Source organism: Micromys minutus (genome assembly GCF_963924665.1).
Source record: "Micromys minutus genome assembly, chromosome: 31".
In the NCBI taxonomy this organism is placed as follows: Eukaryota; Metazoa; Chordata; class Mammalia; order Rodentia; family Muridae; genus Micromys; species Micromys minutus.
The window spans coordinates 9,780,692-9,800,485 of NC_137966.1; the positions used below are offsets into that span (position 1 = coordinate 9,780,692).

General features: G+C 45.3%; 1 protein-coding gene across 1 annotated transcript in view; it reads right to left on the reverse strand.

Annotated features, from left to right (window-relative positions):
* SLIT3 (slit guidance ligand 3) overlaps positions 1-19,794 on the reverse strand; it is a 570,747-nt gene that overhangs the window by 147,987 nt on the left and 402,966 nt on the right. Inside the window, exon 6 of the mRNA XM_080908093.1 lies at positions 5,937-6,008. Coding sequence (XP_080764219.1) covers positions 5,937-6,008 — 72 coding nt within the window. The remainder of the gene's footprint in view (positions 1-5,936; positions 6,009-19,794) is intronic.

Genomic DNA, 19,794 nt, shown 5'->3' on the forward strand with positions numbered 1-19,794 from the left:
AGTTGTCTGGGTGCATGAACCTCGTTGCTACTGCTTGAATCTGGAGGCCAGCTTAACTCTGGAGAGGAAGCCCCACAGGATATGAGTCATGAGGCATCCCTGGCACTTCCTGGGGTGTCCTTGCTCAGTCTGGGGCAGTCCTTGACTCTGTGTTGCTCAGGTCTCTCTGTCTACAGCCATTCAAAAATTCTGGCAAGCTCTGGCCCTAGCACGTCACCTGGCACTCTGCTGACGGAGCGTATTCACCCTGCAGGGTTGCCTGGGTTGGCAGTGAACTTGAAGGAGACCAAGTGGGTGGCGGAGCAGAATGTAAGCAGGACGGATGCTCCTTGGCCACGGAATGACCGCTGCAGTGCAGAACTGTGGTCTCTCAGGGTTGCCAGATATGTCTGGATTCGTTCGCGATGCTGGAGATTTGGATGTTTATGTAGCTGATCTCAATTTTTAAATGTGAAATGTTGCTCCCATGTGTATACGCTCACATATATGTGTGTCTATGTTTACAGAATTAAAAAAAATCGTTATTTGTCTATAGAATATGGTTTATGGTCTAGTCTGCAACGTCTGGTTTGAAAGAGACCAGAAAGGTGGACTGGCCTTAGATTCTGTCATGGGCACGTTTACCCTTCTCCAAGCTCCCTGTCAAACTAACCGTAGGTGGGTCTTGAAAATACAAGTTGTGTTTAGGATCCCCAATCTTGCCAGGTCCCCTTTGACCAGCAGCTGTATGGGACACAATGTCTAAAGAAGGCAAAGAGCACAAGACCAAGGAGCCAAGACTTCTGGGTTCCAATCTCTCTACCAATGACAATTTACTGTTGACCTTGGGGACACCAAGACTAGGTGACAGGGGTGCCTAGGGTGCAGAGGGTAGGAGGTATGGCTCTTTGTCATGTCCCAGTCATCTTCCCCAGATTTTACCTGAGCAGTAGTTGGTCATTCTGGAGACCCCTAGAGATCCTGCCAGCCACAGGCTACAGTGAAGTCACTGAATTTCCCAAATTGGCAAGTAGCATAAGTAGGAATTGGACTTTTACACATGTACATACCTATTAACACCCATGGGAATCTCCATCTATTAAGCTGGTACCTAGGTGTGTTTTTCTCATATCTGTAGCCTTGATTTTTTTTAAAAATAAAGAATTCCTACTTGCTATATTTGCTCTGGATATAATAACTGAAAATATCTTTTCATCTCTTATAAACTACAGAAGAAAAAAAAACCCCACATATCTTATTAACCAGGATTCTTAGTGTATGTGTGACTGTACCTGTGTGTGAACATGTGAGTGGAGAGCAGATGAAACTTGGGGTGTTGTTTCCCAAGTGACAGTCATCTTGTTTTTGAAATGGGGTCCCTGACTGGCTTAGACACTCCATGTAGGCTAGGCTGTCTGGCCAGCAAGCCCCAGGGATGGGCCTGTTTCTGTCTCCTCCAATGCTGCAATTACAAGTAGATGCCTCGAGGTCCAGCTTTTTAAAGACAGAATTGTGGGGATCAAACTCAAGTCCTGATGCTGGAGAGCAAAGCATTTTGCCTTCAGAGCCACTCCCCTGTCTCAGATGTGTTTCATCTGTCTGCCCTCTCAATTTTGAAAGCGCAAGTTAAAGTCTCTGCTCTGTTGTGGCTTTTCATTCACAAAGGGATGCTGTCCCAAGGGACAGGCCTGGTCTACCTGAGAAGTGCCTTAGCTGCTAAGGGCTGGAAGCCTAGCTAACAGCATCCTGACCACTGGAAACTCAGAATGCAGTGTTATCACGCAAGGTTGCTTTGCAACACAACTTCCGTGGTGGAAAAAGTGTATGAATCACAAGAAGTGCTTAACTCACGCACGCACGCACACACGCACTGCAGATTTTATTCCGTGGCAGGTAAAGGTCTTTGTTGGGGAGCACAGGCTTCTGGGAGGCCAACCTTCCTTCCATTATTCCAGTGATGACCCTTGCACCTCTGCGTGGCGTGAGTGTGTGAGAGCGTGCGTGAGTGTGTATGTGTGCGCGCGTGTGAGTTTGTGGAACACAAAGCTCCTAACTATTGAATGCTAGAGACAACAGTAATGAAACCAGATTGTCCCTGCTATCACAATATTAGTAAGTGGGGGGAAAGGTCCTCTACTTTCCCCTGTAAGTTTGATTTATTCTTTACTTTCCACTGCAATTGTGATTTACCTACACTTAGAGGTGTCTTGCACTGAGAGGCCTGTTAGCTGGGTAAAGGGATTGCCAAGGACAATTTTTGCAGCTTGTGGGAAGCTTTAGCAAGAGGCACCAACAACTGGCCTGGCTCAGCCCTTGGAGAACACCCCACACCCCCTGCAACACACAATGACCACACTTCGGGGGCGTCTAACACCTCCAGCCTCGTCAACAAGGCTGCTGAGGCAGCTTGGCACAGTGGTCACAGAGGCTGGCCTGCTTGTTGCTCAGTGGCTTGTTGGCTTCTCCGAGGGGAACTAGCGTAAGAGGAGGGTGACGGGGACAGTAACTTCTTGGAGGGAAAGCTGAAGGCATGCAGATAGTGTGAGGGAGTTTTATGGTGGTGAGCATCCTGGTTATGGTGTGGGTGTCCTGGTTATGGTGTGGGTGTCCTGGTTATAGTGTGGGCATCCTGGTTATGGTGGTGGGCTCACTGGCAGTGTTGATGAGTCCACTGACTATGATAGGGCACACACACCGGCTATAATGGTGGGTGCACTGGTCATGGTGGTGAGCACGCACTGACTATGGTGGCGGGCACACAGATGAACTGCCAGCTCTGGCCACGTTGCCCTTCTTCCTCCCTGTGATGAGGTGCCAGCCTTAGGAAGTTCCATCCCTACTATACTGTCTCCTTCTCCCCAAATCTGTTGACTGGAAAGCATAGAGTAGCATTCTCTTTCCTCTCTCCCTTCACCTTGAGCTGAGCATCCCCCAAGGGGCACAGCCAGCAGGGACGGGAAGGAGGGGCCGCTGACCCTTTCCCATGCTGGCCCCAGACCTCCGTCTCCTCACTGTGGTCAGTCCCCTTTCAGATTCCCCCTTGAGTTCACATTCAATGTGATGGATAAACCGACTTCTCAATGCAAAGCAACTGATGGTACTCCACAGGATGGAGGGGGAAGTGCATAACTGAGTGTGAAATATTCCGAGTGGTTGGCTTCACAGATAATTTCTAGAACTTTCTAAGAGACAAGCGAGTCACTTTCCAGATTTCCTCTCACATACCACTCGATATCAGCACATCCAAGCTACGATACTCTTCTTAACGGGCAATTTATTTATTTATTTATTTATTTATTTATTTATTTATTTATTTATTTATTAGGATCCTAACATTAACCTCTCTAGGGCTAGTGTAGTTTGAAAATCTTTCTATTTGAAAAAAATTATTAATGTGTAAGGCCTCCACTTAATTACTGGTCATTATTTCGTTGACAAGATTTCTGATGTCTAATATTTGGTCACAGAGACGTGTTACAAAATGTCCATGTGTAGATGAGGCTTGGAAAGTGGAGGAGGGGAGGCTCCTGAAATAGAGATGTCAACTTAAGCCAATTTCAGGATGGTTCACCATTAAGATGGATGTTTTCAAAGCCCCATGCCTCTGCTGGAAATTAAGGAAAAAAAAAAAAAAAAAGGACATGGGATAACTGATTATGATTAATTCTAAGCGCTTAGCCGTGTGAAGCCAAATGAGCATCCTTAAAACAAAGCCATTGATCTGGCTTTGTTTGGGATTGGGAGGATAAACTAATCAGATCCTGCAGGTCTTCCGAAATGATGAGAGATGAGGACTTGAATTCATTTTATCACTAGTATCGTTATTTTGGTCATGGGTTTCTAGGTTTTAACTTAGCAACACCTGATGTATCTGGGTATCAGTTCTTTCTTTCTTTTTTTTTTTTTTTGTTTTGTTTTGTTTTGTTTGCCTAGCAAGTAGCTGAATAGAGAAGACTTGTCTAAATATGGCTTGGTGAGGAGTTTGATCAAGATAAATTCAGGGTAAGAGAGTGGTAAGATGTGGAAAGGGCAGCATTTGGAATCCCTTCTCAAAGGTAAGGGACACCCAGAGAGGTCACAGAGCTTGACCCTCGTCCCACTCCACATGAGTCTATCCTTAAAGCTCCTTTGCCCCCAGAGCCTTCCTCAGACACCGTTTGCTGTGGAGAACTAACCAGGGGGCTGCTATGTTACCACAGCTCTTCTGTGGCAGCTGTGGCTTCCATGTCTCCAGTTCTTCCCAAGGAATTTTCTCATCTTTCTCGTCTTTTTTTTTTTTTTTTTTTTTTTTTTTTTTTTTTTTTGCTCTGGCAAGGAGCAAAAAGGTTCCTATCTGACCATTCAGGCTTTTCCCGATGGCAGGAGAAATCACACCTCCCTTTTCCACTCCAGTTTCTCAGGAAGAGAAGTCCTGGGTTGGGTTGCTAAATTTGAGCCGGCACACTCTTCCCACAGACATGCAATTGTGGCTGGTTCCGGGGTCAGAGTTTGGGTGAGGAGGGACCATCCATCTTAGGACTGACAACTTGACCTCTCCTGTCTGTGGGTCCTGTCTTTCCTATGCCAGGAATCCTCAGCTCACAACCGATTTCAAGTAGTCTGCAGAATCAGCATCCCCTGTATTTCCCGTGATTCCTCCTAGAATCACCTTTCTCCCTAGCAAGGTGGAGAGGGTCTTTCTAACCCACTGCTGGCCTCTTCTAGGTAAAAAGGACCATAAGGGACGGACCCGTACACCTTCCTTTATGTGCAAAGGGACGTTTTAATGCATTCATTCATTTACTTGGCACTCCTTTTTATACTGAGGACACAGGAAACCTTTGACTATGTATTTTTTTTTTTTTTAATTTCCCAAGGATGCTCAACCCAACCCATCCCATTCTCTTATCATGCTGAAGCTAGAACTGTCCCACTGTAATTATTTTGACAGCTTTTGGAGAGCACAAGTCACTCCCAAGTTTGAGCAATCAACTCCTTTATCTTACAATAGAGAAAACTGAGGCTCTCGGAGCTGAAGAGACTTGCCCAAGGTCACTCGGCAGGACAAGGACCGAGTCTCATAACCCCTGACCTAAGTTCTACAATGCGTTACTGCTTCCTCTCCGGGCTCCCTCACATGAAGGGGCAGTGAGCAATGTAGCTGCCCCGGAGAACAATCAACTGTTTTCTAATACAACCCAAGTTTAGTCGAATGACCCCAACATGACCCCTCAGGGACTTTTCTCCAGAAAGCAGGTTTCTTTAGTTAGAGCAAGACAGGGATGTAGTCTAGTCTTGAGTGTGTGTGTGTGTGTGTCTGTTTCTCTACAAGGTATATGCTAGGATTACAAGAAAGGACTATTTTCTCTCATCTTTTTATCCTTGCCACTTTAAGGTTACTATTTAAAGTTTGAATTTAAGCCCGAGATAAGATCCCAGGAGCAGTAGCAATAACTAAATCTTACCAGGCTGTCTCTCGTTCCCCCTAGTCCTGTGCCAAGGTCCCTCCCTGCCTCTGGCTGATTCTGACTCACCTTCTGGTGGTAACCCCTCTGTTACTGGCCACAGACCTGTAACCTGTCTCCCTGTATGCCCACACTCAAACAGCCGCTCCTTCAATACACAGACAGATGCTGGGGGGTATTCTGGCCGTCTGCTTCACCAACTAGGGCAGAAGCAAGGTAGAAACGGCTGATTGAGGAACCCCAGTTTGTGGCAGGTGAGAAATCGCACTTTGCAGCCTGCAAACACTTTGGAGGTAAGCCGGAGGGAGCTCCTGGTGCCCAATTTTAGTAGCATTGCAGCATGAGACCCAGAAACGCACCCACAAGGACCCCCTACACACACACACACACACACACACACACACACACACACACACACACATGCTCCCCCTCTCTCCTCTCTGCACAACGCACACACACACTCTCTCTCTTCTCATACACACACACAAGGCAGCAATCGCAAAATCAACTCACAGGATCTCCAAATCGCGCAGCGCTCGGAAGGCTCCATCTTCAATGCAGCTGATGTGGTTATTGTCCAGTTGCCTGTGGGAAAGCAAGGGAGAGCAATGAAGGCTGAACAGGGGCAGCGGCAAGGGGCTGGGCGGCTAGCGGCTCCCTGGCCACCAAGCGCCTGTCCCTCCACCCCTTGCAGGCTCCGCTTGTCCCTGCCAGGAGCTCCTGCAGAGCCAGCCTGTCTGCCACGCTGCTGCTCCGTCTCTTCTCTCTGACTGTCTGAGGGAACTACACAGGCGAGCGCACCAAAGGCTGTCAGGTCTCAGTAAATATTAATTGCGCACTTTTTTTTTTTTTTAGGCAGAAGGGAGTAATTTCATTACATTAGGGCATCCAATCCATTACGAGCTCTTACTGTCATGTCCCTGAAACAATTTCATTAAGCTAAAGGCCTGTAAATCACTGGAGGTCACCTGCTCTGCCCTCCGCGACCTCCCAGAATGCCTTCCCCCCCCCCCTTTTACTGGAAGTTACAGTCTTCGCTTTGACACAGCGCTAAATCTCAAGGCTTTATCTGCCCAAGAGCAGTGAGGGTGCGTAGGGAATATACCAATTCCAAATTAGACTCAACTAATCTAATTTTATAGTCTTTTTATTATTCTAAGCACCAAATGTCTGTGGAGGTTTGATGTCTCCATGCATTGTTATGGGGCCCGTCTGGTAGGTCGTTCTATGGGACCATTTTCTGAATAAATGCAGATTCCCTCAAACCTGCACTAACCATCCTCGGCATTAAGGAAGTTCATTCGTGGAAGTGTCTGTGATGGGCAACTAAAAGGAGCATCATTATTGCCTAAAAGATGGATCACTTACACTTAAATGGGCAAGAATTAAATGCACCTATTTTCGGATTCCTTTTTAATTTCCCTTTCCCGTCCTAAGTGTAGGAAAATAATGTCTTTCTCAGAGATGCCTTGACTAATATACATTCCAGTTAAAGACTAAATGATTTTAGTCAAGAAGTAATATACACACACGTTTTTTTTTTTTTTTTTCTGAGCCAAAAATGTACATTATTTGATAAGTAACAAATCAAGGTGTTTATTATAACTATACCCAAACTTATACTGTATCTACTTCATTTCATTCCCCAAACGACAATGGACGGAAAAGAAACTCGTACCGATAATGACAATCAGTAACCAGAAATCTACTGTCCCCTGCAGAGGACACCACAGTTGGGGACAGGCTGAGATTGTAGCTGTCTCCCCATGGAGACCCATGTGAAATGAAAACCCCAAGCCTTTTCAGGCGAGTCACTTCCTACGGCTGGTATTTTGGTTTGTAATTTCCATGAATAAATCCCAAATCAGCTCTCCACAAAGCTCGGTCCAACTATCACTTGGTAACTCTCACAGAGGGCTTTATTTTATTTTTTCCAAAGGAAGATAAAGAGTTGAAACTAAAGCATTACTATCATAGTGAAGGGTATATGGATGTAGGGCTATGAATACATGTCAGGAACTGTGTGATGTTATGAAACCATATCACCCAGCTAGACAGCCACCAGGGTTCAAGGCTTAAAATGAATAATGTGTCCAGAACTGAAAGTAACCAAGACACAAGTCTCAGAAAGCAGAAGCACCCTTGATGCGGATCAGCTGTATTCCTAGTGTGCCAAGCCCTGGCTAATGCCGGTGTACTCGGACTTGCTGGGTTCCTTGTCTTTTTGGAGCTGTTCTTTACACAATTTTGCTGAAACTTTGGATCTGTACTGGGCCAGCCACTTTCAGGACCCTGGGTCTATTAGGGCAGTCTAGTCTTGCTGCCCAATTCCAGATTTATCATCAGTTTAAAGGCCCATGAATCAACAACCTCTGCCACACGTCAAGGCCACCAAACCTTACCAAGCAGAAACTCCTCAGGGCTGGCTTTGAGCTCCAAAAAAACTGTTCCAGCGAACATGCTGAATCCGGCAAAACAAAACAAAACAAAACAAAACAAAAACCATACCATCCGCCCAAGTATAAAAATATCTAAATCATCAGACTGGAATGCTGTATGGAGAAACGGTGATTTGTGGTAAACCTGCTCATGGTCGTGAATCTCAGAGAGACCCTTGCAATTACAGCACGCTGCGGGAGGATGAATTTGCAAAGTAGTTCCTATTCCTCCAAAGAAGAAATTCTAAATGTACAGATTTTTACCCCCATGGGGGAAAAGACGGAACCTTTAAGAGAAAAGAGAAAGCTATAGAAATGAGTCAGAGGCGGCAATGGCAGGGGGAGGGAAGGGGGGACCATATCACAGAGTGGCAGGAAGAGAATTAAAAGTCTGGGGGAGGGAAGGGTTAAAATGGTTTATAAAATTCTGCACTCTGTGTGGCATCAGAGTCCTGAAACCCAGGTCACGAAATGGTGTGGAGAAGAGGAAGGACCCTGATCGTGAAGGCAAAATCAGAGCGGTTGGATACATTATTAATTGGGTGATGTTTAAGTACTTTCCGTGGGAGGCACAAATTGACACCTATTTGTTTATTCATAAGAGGGAAAACTGAGAAGTAACTTGAGCCTCTCTGCGGGTGTGTTTCCTCGCTTACTTGAGCACATACAAAATGGATCAAAGATTAAAATATTTATGCTTAAGTGTGCTTGCCCAGAAGATGTTTATTATAATAGAGATAGTGCCCTTTCATTCCAGCCACGCGTGAGCCGAACAGGACCTGTATCCCAACTTCCCGGTGGTCAAAGGGCCGAGTTCAAGATGTGCTGTTGTTAAATCTACGGAGGTGCTCTGCCCGAGGTGAGGGATTGTCGGGTAAGTGGGGGACTACAACACTGACTCTACCTTCCTGCTAGTACAGCTCTGTGGAGCTGAACATCACAGTAAGTCCTGTTGTTTCTATGTGAGCACTGGGTCCCCAAACAAAATGAGCAGGCACCTTGTTGGTTCAGAAGATGTCTTGTCTTTTACGCTTATTTATTTATTCTAGGGAAGGGGGTGTGGAGGTCAGAGAAAACTTGACTAAGTCTGATCTCAGCTTCAACTCATGCATGGGCTTTGGGGGACTGAACTTGGGGTCATCAGACCCGGTGGCAAGCATCTTTACCTACTGAACCATCTCGCCATCCCTGGATTGCCCATTTCTTTCCAAAATAACAACTCAGAGACATCAAAGTCCTCAGGCACATGGGGTGGGGGTGGGGGTGGGGATTGCCAAAAATGCAAGGCCAGCATTTCTTTGTTGGTGTTCGAAGAGGGGATTAATAAACACACCGAGAATCTTCGGGTAGCTGAAGCCAAAGCAGTTGATTTAGCAGTTTGTTTCTGAGAGCTCAGGATGCTGGAGGCTGCTGATGTGTATTCTGAGCTCCCCGGTCAAAGGTCTGTATTATGCCTTTGAAGAGATTCACTCAAAGACCCTCTTTAAAAAGGAGTGAGCGTCCTCTCACTTAAGGGGCATGGGCAAAAGGAACTTTAGGAATGTGAGTAGAAAGAGCTCACTAAGCGTGCCTGGCTCTGCCCCTATTCTTCTTGGGCGGTGAGAAGTGTATTTATTTCTCTTGGCAGCTAAGGTGTCTTCTGGAGCTTAGCACAGTTCCATGGGAAAAACTGCTAAGCCGTGAGCTCTATGCTATGACCAGAGAGCATGCCTAAGTATTATTTCCCTCTGAGCCCATACAGAGCTTAGCACCTTTTGGGTTCCTGAGACACAGAGCCCAGACACCCCGGTTCCCAGCAGGGACCCCCAGAAAGAACTGTGGTCTTCCTAGGAAGTCTAGGGAGGCTGTGGATTGAAGAGAAGAGGTGCTTTTTTTTTTTTTTTCCTTTTGGGAGGTAACTTCCATTGTTTCATTATACAGAACACCTAATTTGATTTGCACTCCTTGGTCTCTGAAGAAGCTGAGAAGCCCCCAAACATTTCCTGATATTAAATTAAACGCTCTTATATCCCCAGGAAGCTTTCATTTCAGCAAACAATATGCTGCTAAAATGGTACCAGGGCCCATTTAGAAAGAAATCGTCAGATAAGGACTAAGCACAGACTGCCTGGGAGCAATGCTCTGACGACTGAGTTTTTTATATTCTGAAAAAAAACCAAACCAAAACAAAACACAAACAAATCAGGAAGGGAAGCCAGCATGAGTGGAGACTGAAAGTAATCTCTTCATATAGTAGACCAGGCGCTAGCACTTCCGTGAGAATTCCTGATCCTACGAGTAATATTCTCCGAATTATCACAGTTCCTCTCTTCTGCTTGCAGCTTTAATTTTCATAATTGGAGCAGGAGAGAAACTTTTTTTTGCAGTTCAGAAATTTTTAAAAAGCATGCATACATCCTTAAAACTGGCGCCTACAACATTAACAGTACCCAAGCTTACAACGACAGCCATAAAAAGGTAAGAAAGGGGAAGGGGAAAAAAAAAGTAAGAAAACTCCAAGACTTGAGCGTCACACGTGAGTCCCCATAAGAAATACCCGGAAATAGAAATCTCCAGAAACGGGCTTTGGTATTTGGAAGAAGAATGGAATTATTAACTAGAATTCTCTGTACACTTGCCAGGTCTGCACACCAGGGCTCATCCAGCTGTTGTGTGTGTGTGTGTGTGTGTGTGTGTGTGTCCCAGCATCTTGTCAAATGGCTGGTGGAACTTAGCCTGAAGGCATTGTCACTCCAGGGCCCCCCAGCAGCAGCAGCTTTGGAACTACGGGGAGTCGCTGAAGTCACCCCGTGTGAAGTGGAAGAAGCAGAGGTGTCTGGACATCCTCTGTTCTTACACCGCCAACGACTCTTTTCCATATAAAACCACCTTTGCAAAATGCACGAAACCAGCCAAGGGTCCTGTACAAAATTCACAAGGAAAGCCTCAGTAGGAAGCCAAGCAAGTCTGTGGCCACGGGATCTAGCAGTTCACTAACCCAGAGTCGTCACAGCACCTTAAGAGACGTCCAGACAGCATTAGGTACCCCACCCCCCAAAAAACCAGAATGAAGTACAGGACAGACTTTGAAAACAGCAGGATGGTTACCTTATATGTGGGTTTTGCATGCCACATATATTTTGCATCTTTATGGTATAATTCTAAAAGTCCAAAGCAATTTAAATTTGTTTTTGCAATATATATTCATATATGCGTCTTCCATGTACCTTTTTTTCTAGACTGAAGAGAGATAATATAATAACTAACAAAAAATTTTTTTGGTGAAAATTCTGCTTTTATAAACCAAGACTTTGGATCAGACAGGAAGAGCCTTGACACCCTGTTTGTCTTCTGGGCATTACCTATTTGTTCTTTAAGTAGAACAAGAAATCTAGTAACACTTTTAAAAATATGCCTTTTAACATTACAAAGCTCCTTACTGAGGAACACGTTGTAGAAGCATTCGTCTGCTGCTCCTTAAAATATTAATAAAGCTCAAGGTTATTTTAACTGGCAAAAGGAAAAAAAAATTACATTCAAAAGAAACCCACACACCTCACATAATTGAGTTCCGGTCACACTTTGTAGGCAAATCAAACACTTGATCTTAGCCAGAGTCTGTTAATGAATTGTCACCCCTTCTCACCATTAAGGAGCTACAGTAATTCCACATTAAAAAGACATGAGCAAAAGGAGGTGAATCTATTCTTCTACGAATTTAGTACAGTTGTCCACCAGACCCAGGAATACATGCATAGAGATATGTTTACCCACCCATGAATTATTTAACTATCTGCAAAGATCCCTGTCTGTAAACTGACAACTCTGTGCTCGCATCTCCTACATGCATATGCACAGGTGTAAGCTGGCACTCCGGTCCACATGTGAATAAACGTGTATCTTACAAAACAGTCAAAGCGATAATGGACCTCTGACATTTAGTGTGACTCTACTTACAGAATTACTCAGAAACCTGACTGCTATCATTCCAGAGGCTTGGCGAGGAAGGGACAGAGTCGGGTTCATTAAGCTTTCTGATCACAATAGCCTGCTTGGGGACAGAGTTGAACATGGAACAGAAATCTATTCTAACAAACATCGTCAGGCATACTTTCCCACACAGCTCGTGTGGTAGCTCCTGCTTAGTATATAACCATATTGCTGGCCAACATATGCAACTTCTCAGCAGGAGCGTGGCTGTGTCCACTTAGGTGATGCTTCTGGAAGTTAGCTCTGCAATCTCACAAACTGCTGAGGGATTAGCAGCAAAGAGGCCACACCTGACCTTGAAGAATAAAGAGGGGTCTCACGCGTCCTTGAGAGATATCAATAAGTCCAGTCCGGTGTACGGAACCTTCCTAGACAGGAGTGTTTGGCAAATGAAATGGAGCCGAAAAATCCAAGTAGAGGATGTAGCATCAAGGGTAAGCCAGGGGAAGGGGCAGCACCCCTGCTTCATTCATGTATGTCAGATTTGATTTCGAAACACATTCTGGTATTCTAGGTCAATAAAGGAAAAACAACAAAGCAGGCAGGAAAGCCCATCCATCTAAAACAGGCCACACTCAGAACGAGAAAGCTTCATTTGACTTTCTAGATCAAGGAACCAAAAAGGCTTAGTTACTATTTATAAACTGTTTTAAGGCTCACATCTCACATCAGCTCCAGACCCTGTGCTCACCTTTGCATCAGGACCAAAGGCTGACCAAGTTGCCATGGCATTGCAGTTTGCCTGTAACTTTACATATCCTATTCTGGGAAAACTCATCGGTCCTCAGCAAACTGTGCAGGCATGCACGTGGTGGCTATCTATTCTGTTGGGTCCTCAGGCGGAGCCCATTGGAAGGGTATTCATTTTCAAAGCATTGTTCTCTGAAGCTTCAGTTGGCTTTGGATTCAGGAGCTTACTTTTGGTTACACCGACCCCCAGAGGCTTCTCACTATGCGTTATGCAAAATGAACTTCTTTGTGGGATACACTGAGAGGTGAGGCTGGCAGATACCTGAAAGTATCTCAATTCTTCTACATGCCTCTCTCAACCTGATTGGGAATTCAAGTTTCTTTGTAAGAGGTATCTGTGTTTTACTCACTGGCCTTGCTGATGTCATGAATACTCACAGGCTGGATAAATAAACTGCTGTCTCCATAGTGATTGGGGCAGGTCTGTGGTTTCCCTAGTTACACACTTCTGAGAGATAACCATCTGTGGTTCGTCCTCAGCAAAGACGAAGGATGGAGGGAGGAGGGAGAAAAGGGAAGAAGAAATGCACTTTTTGTGAACAGGCATGAAGTTACATTTTTGTATGCTTGCTTCCACTCTCTTTTAAAGCAACCATCACAAACTCTAGGGAGGTAGTAGGCAAATTTTTTTTCGCCCTATGGGGGTTTCAGAAGATTTCATATTGGGCAGAGTGAACAGACACAGCCCCGTGACTATAGCTAACAAGCCGGAGGCAGAGAGGAGAATTTCTCCCTGGATGCCACTCGGGTGTCCACACAAGAGGCTGTGGGTTTTTTGTCATCACGCTGGATGTGAACCTCATCACTCAGGGTTTAGGGCATGTGTCACCACAGCCTGGGGAATCTCTCGCATCCTTAGACCCTCAAAGACTGTTTCCCTTTTCAAAAATCACCCAGATCACTCACGTAGAAATCTGAGCATCTCTGGACTTATCTGCACTTCCCAATTCATTCTGATAAATCCTTTGTAAGTTCTCAATGTTTGACACACATTCTTTTTTTTTTTTCTTTTCTTCTCTCTTCTTTAAACGGAAGGCCAGAGCTCATGTGGTTTTTAGCTGTGGAAACTAAGAGACTGGGATCTGTGTCCTCAAGTCTCCTTTTCTGAGAGATGGCTCTGACAGTGGTCAGCCAAAAAGCCATTGTGAGACTTAAAGTAATGAAATGTAGATGTGCTGGAAACGCATTTCTGGCTTTGTTTAATTTTATTTGCTTTAAAACTAATGTTATTAAGTAAAGTCATCTATTATTTTTTTCTTGTTTAATCTCCAAGGTCTCTTTCTGCTATGAAGTTATGTGTCCTGAGATTGATTTCTTATGAGTTCTTAAGGGAAAAAAAAAAATCCTGTTCATTTTACTTGGATTCCTCGACGATCCCAGCATATCCGTTTATCCCACCTTCCCCATCTCAGCCCAAAGAATCCATTATTTGAGATATTCAATATATTCTTCCCGGACTAAGGCCAGCAGTTCAGACCACGGGCTCTTCGAACTTCCTCAGCTGTTAGGGGACTGAAATTCAAGAAGCCACTAAAAACTTACATCAAAGAAAATGCACATTCCTCCCCCCCCCCCCCCAGCAAGAAATGACGGTAATATGGTGACACATTTAGAATCCCATAGGGGAGATCTACTAAACGAGAGTGACTGCAAAGTTTAACATCATTTGTCGATGGCTGTTTCTAATTAAATTATCAATGGAGTGACATGCTGCAGACCTAAAGCTTTCAAATGGCACCTCATCTATTGGTATGCATTTCCCTCTTTTATTAATGTACCCATATGTGTATGCCCGCTTGTCTCTATGGGCACCATGTTCATGGCAGGTGCCTGCCGGGGTCAGAAGACGGTGTCAGAAGCCCTGGAATCAGAGTTAGATGTGGGTGTGAACCACCCGACACATAAGCCTAGCTCGTGTTCTCAGAATTAACATCAAGTGCAATTTACTGTTAAGCCATTGCTGTAGCCCAAGTACAGAATTTCTTAGTATTCTGGAGTCTGTACCCTGTGACTCCCTGTACCCCACAGTATACGCTGGCACATTGATGGCATATAACCTTTATTAACTTAGGAATCAAGTAGCGAACCAACATCACAATAGCCCCAATTTTTCGGAAGAGAAATGTCGAGTGTTAAGCAGAAACGGCTCTGAACTTGGTTTTGGATCTAGATGTGTCCATACTCCTCAAGGTGAGAAGTGATATAGAGTCTAGGCTAGAAACAGTGTGACATCCTCTGCCTGGAAACAGTGTGACATCCTCTGCCTGGAAACAGTGTGACACCCTCTGCCTGGAAACAGTGTAACACCCTCTGCACCGTATTGCTTCCTCCCCAATGGCTATCTGAGCACATCAAACACCTTCTGTGCTTGACTTTTGCTGGTCCTTGCCACCTTCTCTGTTTGTGGAGCATAGACAGACAAGACCATGTTTAAAGCACACATCCTCTATAAAAACATATACAAATCTAGGCAAAATAAACCCGAGTCCCAGGACCTTTTGGTTATCTCTTCATTAAAACACCTATTTCAGAGTGCTTGGACTACTTGTGAACACATTGGTAACCCGAGGCTCACAGATGTTATACTGCAGCATCAAAGAGCCCAACCCAACCTTCCTAATCCAGGAAGTCTTCCAGTTAAGTCTCATGCCTATCTACCATGCTGTTCCACATGAGCCACAAACTGGGGGAGGGGCCCTATAGCTATAATATGACTATATAGGCTTTCTGTTTCTAAAGGCTGAGAAGGGGCAGATGGGGAAAGTCAGGGTCTGCTCTTGGTCTTTGTCACTAGGACCCGGTTACTTTCATTGGCCTCCAAGAATGCAAAAAAGATGGTAGAAAAGGGAGGATGCCCTCATGTATCCTTGAGTCTCTCAATTAGATCTCTGGATATCAATTTAACTTTTAGATTTGCTGGGAGCCAAGGATGCTGAGGATACCTTTGTTACCTTTGATTGCTGAAGATAAGGCCAGGGCCGGAAACAGGAGGATATGGTGCAACTCCAGGTACCAGCCAGCCTAGGAAAGCTTAGCATTTTCTTGGGTAGGAGCATGACACACTCAGAGAAATAGTTTGTCCTGTCTCCCCCCCCCCCGCCCCCAATCCCCACCTCCAACCAAGGCAAGCTGGAAATCGAAAAGATTCTGGTCAGTATTTGTATTTTCTGGGCACTCCCTCCCCTAGGGGTGTTCCACATTTGTCTTTCAAAGGTACATAAGCCACAGGTCCTGAAATTACCAAGCAGCTCTTACTACATCGTGTAGTAGGATATTGGGGGTCAGTGGCCATTAGTGAGGAATCACTCAGAGGTATCTTTGTGACAGCAGAAGCCAATTAAAGTGTGTCTTGTAAGCTCCCTGTAAGGGGATATCAGGGCCTCTGTAATTAACTACGGGAGAAAACGTGTCGTCAAACTCAGCCATGTGGGTGGCCCTGATAACTACATTCAATCCAGCTAATATGTGGAATTGAAACACTCCAGGAAAAGGCCTGCTTCCTTTTATTTACTATTACCTTTAAGGAATAAGGAATATTTCAATTCATTGGTGACAGAATCTGTCCTCTCTGTCCCATAGTTACAGTGGCTGGCACATGTCAGGAGCTTGGTACAAATCTTAGAAGGCAAAGGAGATGTTACTTTAGACCACTGAGACTGCTATCATGAAAGCCACAGGGAAGTCATGGGTGCTCGGTGAGGATGTGAGACACTGGAGCCCAGCTACACTGCCGGTGAGGAAGCAAAATGGTGCAGCTTTGAAGCCTACAGTATGATAATTTCCTTTGAAAAAAGAAAGAAAGGAAAAGGAAAAGGAAAAAAGACTGCCACATGACCAAGAGAGTCTTTTCCTAGCCCAAAGGAGGGAAGACAGTTGTTTAATCATAAACCTGTGCACAACTGTTCATTTCAGCATGACAGCCAAAACCCAGAAATAACCCACACCTCCGCCAGTAGATGATGGGTAGATAGATAGATACATTGTAGCATGTGCACCGGGGAGTATTAGTGAACATTTAAAACAGCCGTAAGGCAATGAATGGTACATGCCCCAGAGCATGGAGAAACCTGGAAACCATTCTATAAAAGATGAGATGCCAGGCATGAAACCTGTACTGTTCAGTTCCCCTAACATGAAACGCCTAAACTAGGCAAACACAAAGGACCAGAAAGCAGAATGGTAAAGCTGGGGTAAGAAAGAGATGAGAAATGAATGGTAGACTGTTTCCTTTCTGGGGGATGAAAGCATTTTGCCATTAAAGAGATGAGGGTTGTATATTATTTGTAAGTATATTAAATAAAAACATGCTGAGCTTTACTCTCATTAAATTTGGGATTTTTTTTTTTTTTTTTTTTTGTGGTTTGGGTTGTTGTTGTTTTTGGGTTTTATTTGTTTGTTTTGAAACAGGGCTTCTCTGTATAGCCCTGGCTTGTCCTCAAACATGCTCTATAGACCAGGCTGGCCTCAAACTCTGAGCTGAGTCTGTCTCTGCCTCCCAAGTGCTGGGATTAAAGGTATATGTTTCCACCACCCAGCTAAATTTTTAACCGTTTATTCATTTTTCTGTTTTGTGTGTGGACACGTCCTATGAGTGCCGGAGAACAATTTTCAAGAATCGGTTTTCTCCTTTCACTCTGTAGATCCTGGGAATCCGGCTCAGATCATCCGGCTTTGTAGCAAGAACCTTTTACCTGCTGAGTCATCTCACTGGCCTGAGCTGTCCACCCCTAATCAATTTATTTAGAAGCTGACACCCCCATGCCTTAGATATACGGTGAGTCTAACATGCTATGCTCCTTTTTCTGTTTGTAATGTTGAATTCTATGTGTGTATGGATTTTTACCTCGAGAAGCTCACTCCATAGCAAGGAGGAGTGTAGTTACAATAGCACAGGATGAGGGTCATTTCCCTGTGATAATATTGTGTGGAGGAGTAGGGAAGCTTGGGATAGGCCTTTGCCCAGGCTCAACAAGACAGCAAACCCTCTCTGTCTGGGTGTGAACGGAATTATGTTAGCAAACGAAGATCAGAGAGAACCAGGAGAGAAATAAGGGGACAGAATTTAACCTACCTGCTTTGGGGGATTATTTATTGCAATTTTAAAATGGCTTTCCTCCTAGCGTGCTCTGGGGACATTGCCTTTATTCAGAAAGGACCGTACACAGAGAGAAGGGGTGAGGGCGGGGGACTTGAGGACTGACTGTGAGACTCCCAAGCCTAATAGCGAGTGCCGAGGGCCAGCTACTATGTTGTATTTTTCTACATGGCTGCCTCCTGACTGCATCCCACCAGCAGTATCCAGACAGAGGGCTCAGAGAATGCATCCGCATTTCAGAATTTGCCTTAGCCCAGGCTGGCTCTTTGCTTCCTTCCCCTGAGAAGATGGATAGAGGGTGTGGATGCAGTTATATCAGGATGAAGGGAGGTGTGCCTGGTACCAGAAAGCCGTCTCTGACTAAGAGCCTGTAAACATGACCTTGGAGGAAGAGATGGCATACAGGGCTTGAGGAAAAGTGTCAAGTCCTTTCCCTAAGGCTGTCACCAATTTTCTCTAGGACTCAGGAATAGCCACATTAATGTCACTGAGCTGAGAAAAAAATAATGGGATGGGGTGGAGAGCATGTTTCCGGACAGGGTTCTCTGTGTAGCCCTGGCTGTCATGGAACTCATTCTGTAGACAGGCTGGCTTCAAACTCAGAGAGATCCACCTGCCTCTGTCTCCTAAGTGTTGAGATTAAAGGTGTGCACCATCACCATGAAGCGAAATGTTTTTGTTTTTGTTTTTAAATGTTCAAACAGATTTAAGGGACAGAGAAACTGAGAAGAGACTGGAAACCATAATGCTATGTGCTTCTTGGGTGCCCTCACTCTGGTGGAGGCTGATTCTACATGTGGCTGTGCTGAGTTTTTTCTCAAAGCCCTGGCAGGATTGAAGGACAAGCAAGCCATTGCTAGCACTTGAGGATTAGGATGAGAAGGCACTGGCCGTGTGTGTGTGTGTGTGTGTGTGTGTGTGTGTGTGTGTGTGTGTATGTGTGTGAGCACTCCCATTTTTAGTTAAGGTAATAATAGCCTTTAGTGAAAACGAAACAAACCAAACCCAACCAAAACAACCACAAACCGACCAACCAGCAGGCAGTTTGCTGAAGAATCAGATAGCAAGGAACTTTTGCCTTGCTGGGTTGTGGCCTTACTTCTCTGGGCTGAGATGTCCCCTGGGATGGATAACTTCTGGGGCCTGAAGAAGCGACATTACGGGACCCTGAATTCCCACTTAAGCCCCTGTGTGCACGTGAGGGGTGTTTTCTCACTCTGTGGCTGGGTCCTCTGTGCTGAGCTAAATCTTATTTTTAATGCAGTGTGTCGAGCAAGAATGGAAGTGTGAGCTTCCTCCTGTTTGGAACAGCTAAGCTGAGGATGCTCCAATGCCTTGGAGGACTGAACAGTAGGTTGGAAGAGAACAGGAATATAAATGGATTTGGTATTAACGTTTTCCAATCTATTCCCTGGGAAAGGACACAGCTCAGAATCCCCCCCATACACACCCCAGCACTGGCTGGGAAGGAGAATCCCCCCCCATACACACCCCAGCACTGGCTGGGAACAAACATGGCATAAGGAGACCAGCTTTCGTATTTCTGTGTGCTTGTGGGAGCTCTGAACAAGTACTTAAGCTACTAGTCTCTTCTGGCCAAGTCTCCCAGCCCAGCTCCTCCATGTGCCCAGTGTTTCTTCTTCCCATGACTCACACAGAAGGCTTTAGAAGACCACCCGTAGTCTGAATGCCATGCAGTAAGTTATAAGATGGAACTGCCCCGCCCCTGGAGAGAAGAGCGGACTCACTGTTCTTTCTGCAAAGCAGACTCCACATTCACACCCTAGCAGGAGGTGAGCCGCCTCACTACTCTTGGGTGGGGAAGTGTAGGTCCCACCAAGCAGAAGCTGGGGAAGAAAAATCCTCACTCTGTATCGGAAACGAGATGTTCAGTTATACAGCACCCCCGCCTTGGTCTACACATACAATTCCTCACGGGTTCTCCTTTACCAACTGGGTCTCCAAACGCTTTCTGTAGTGCCCTTAACTGTCCCTGGCATTCAGAAGCCCATGGATGATGGTTTCAAACAGACTGTTTTTTCTTATACTGGTGTCTCCACTTCTATTTCCCTCTTGTTTGAGTTTATCGCCAGGGGCTCCCATTTCTACCCTGGCTAAC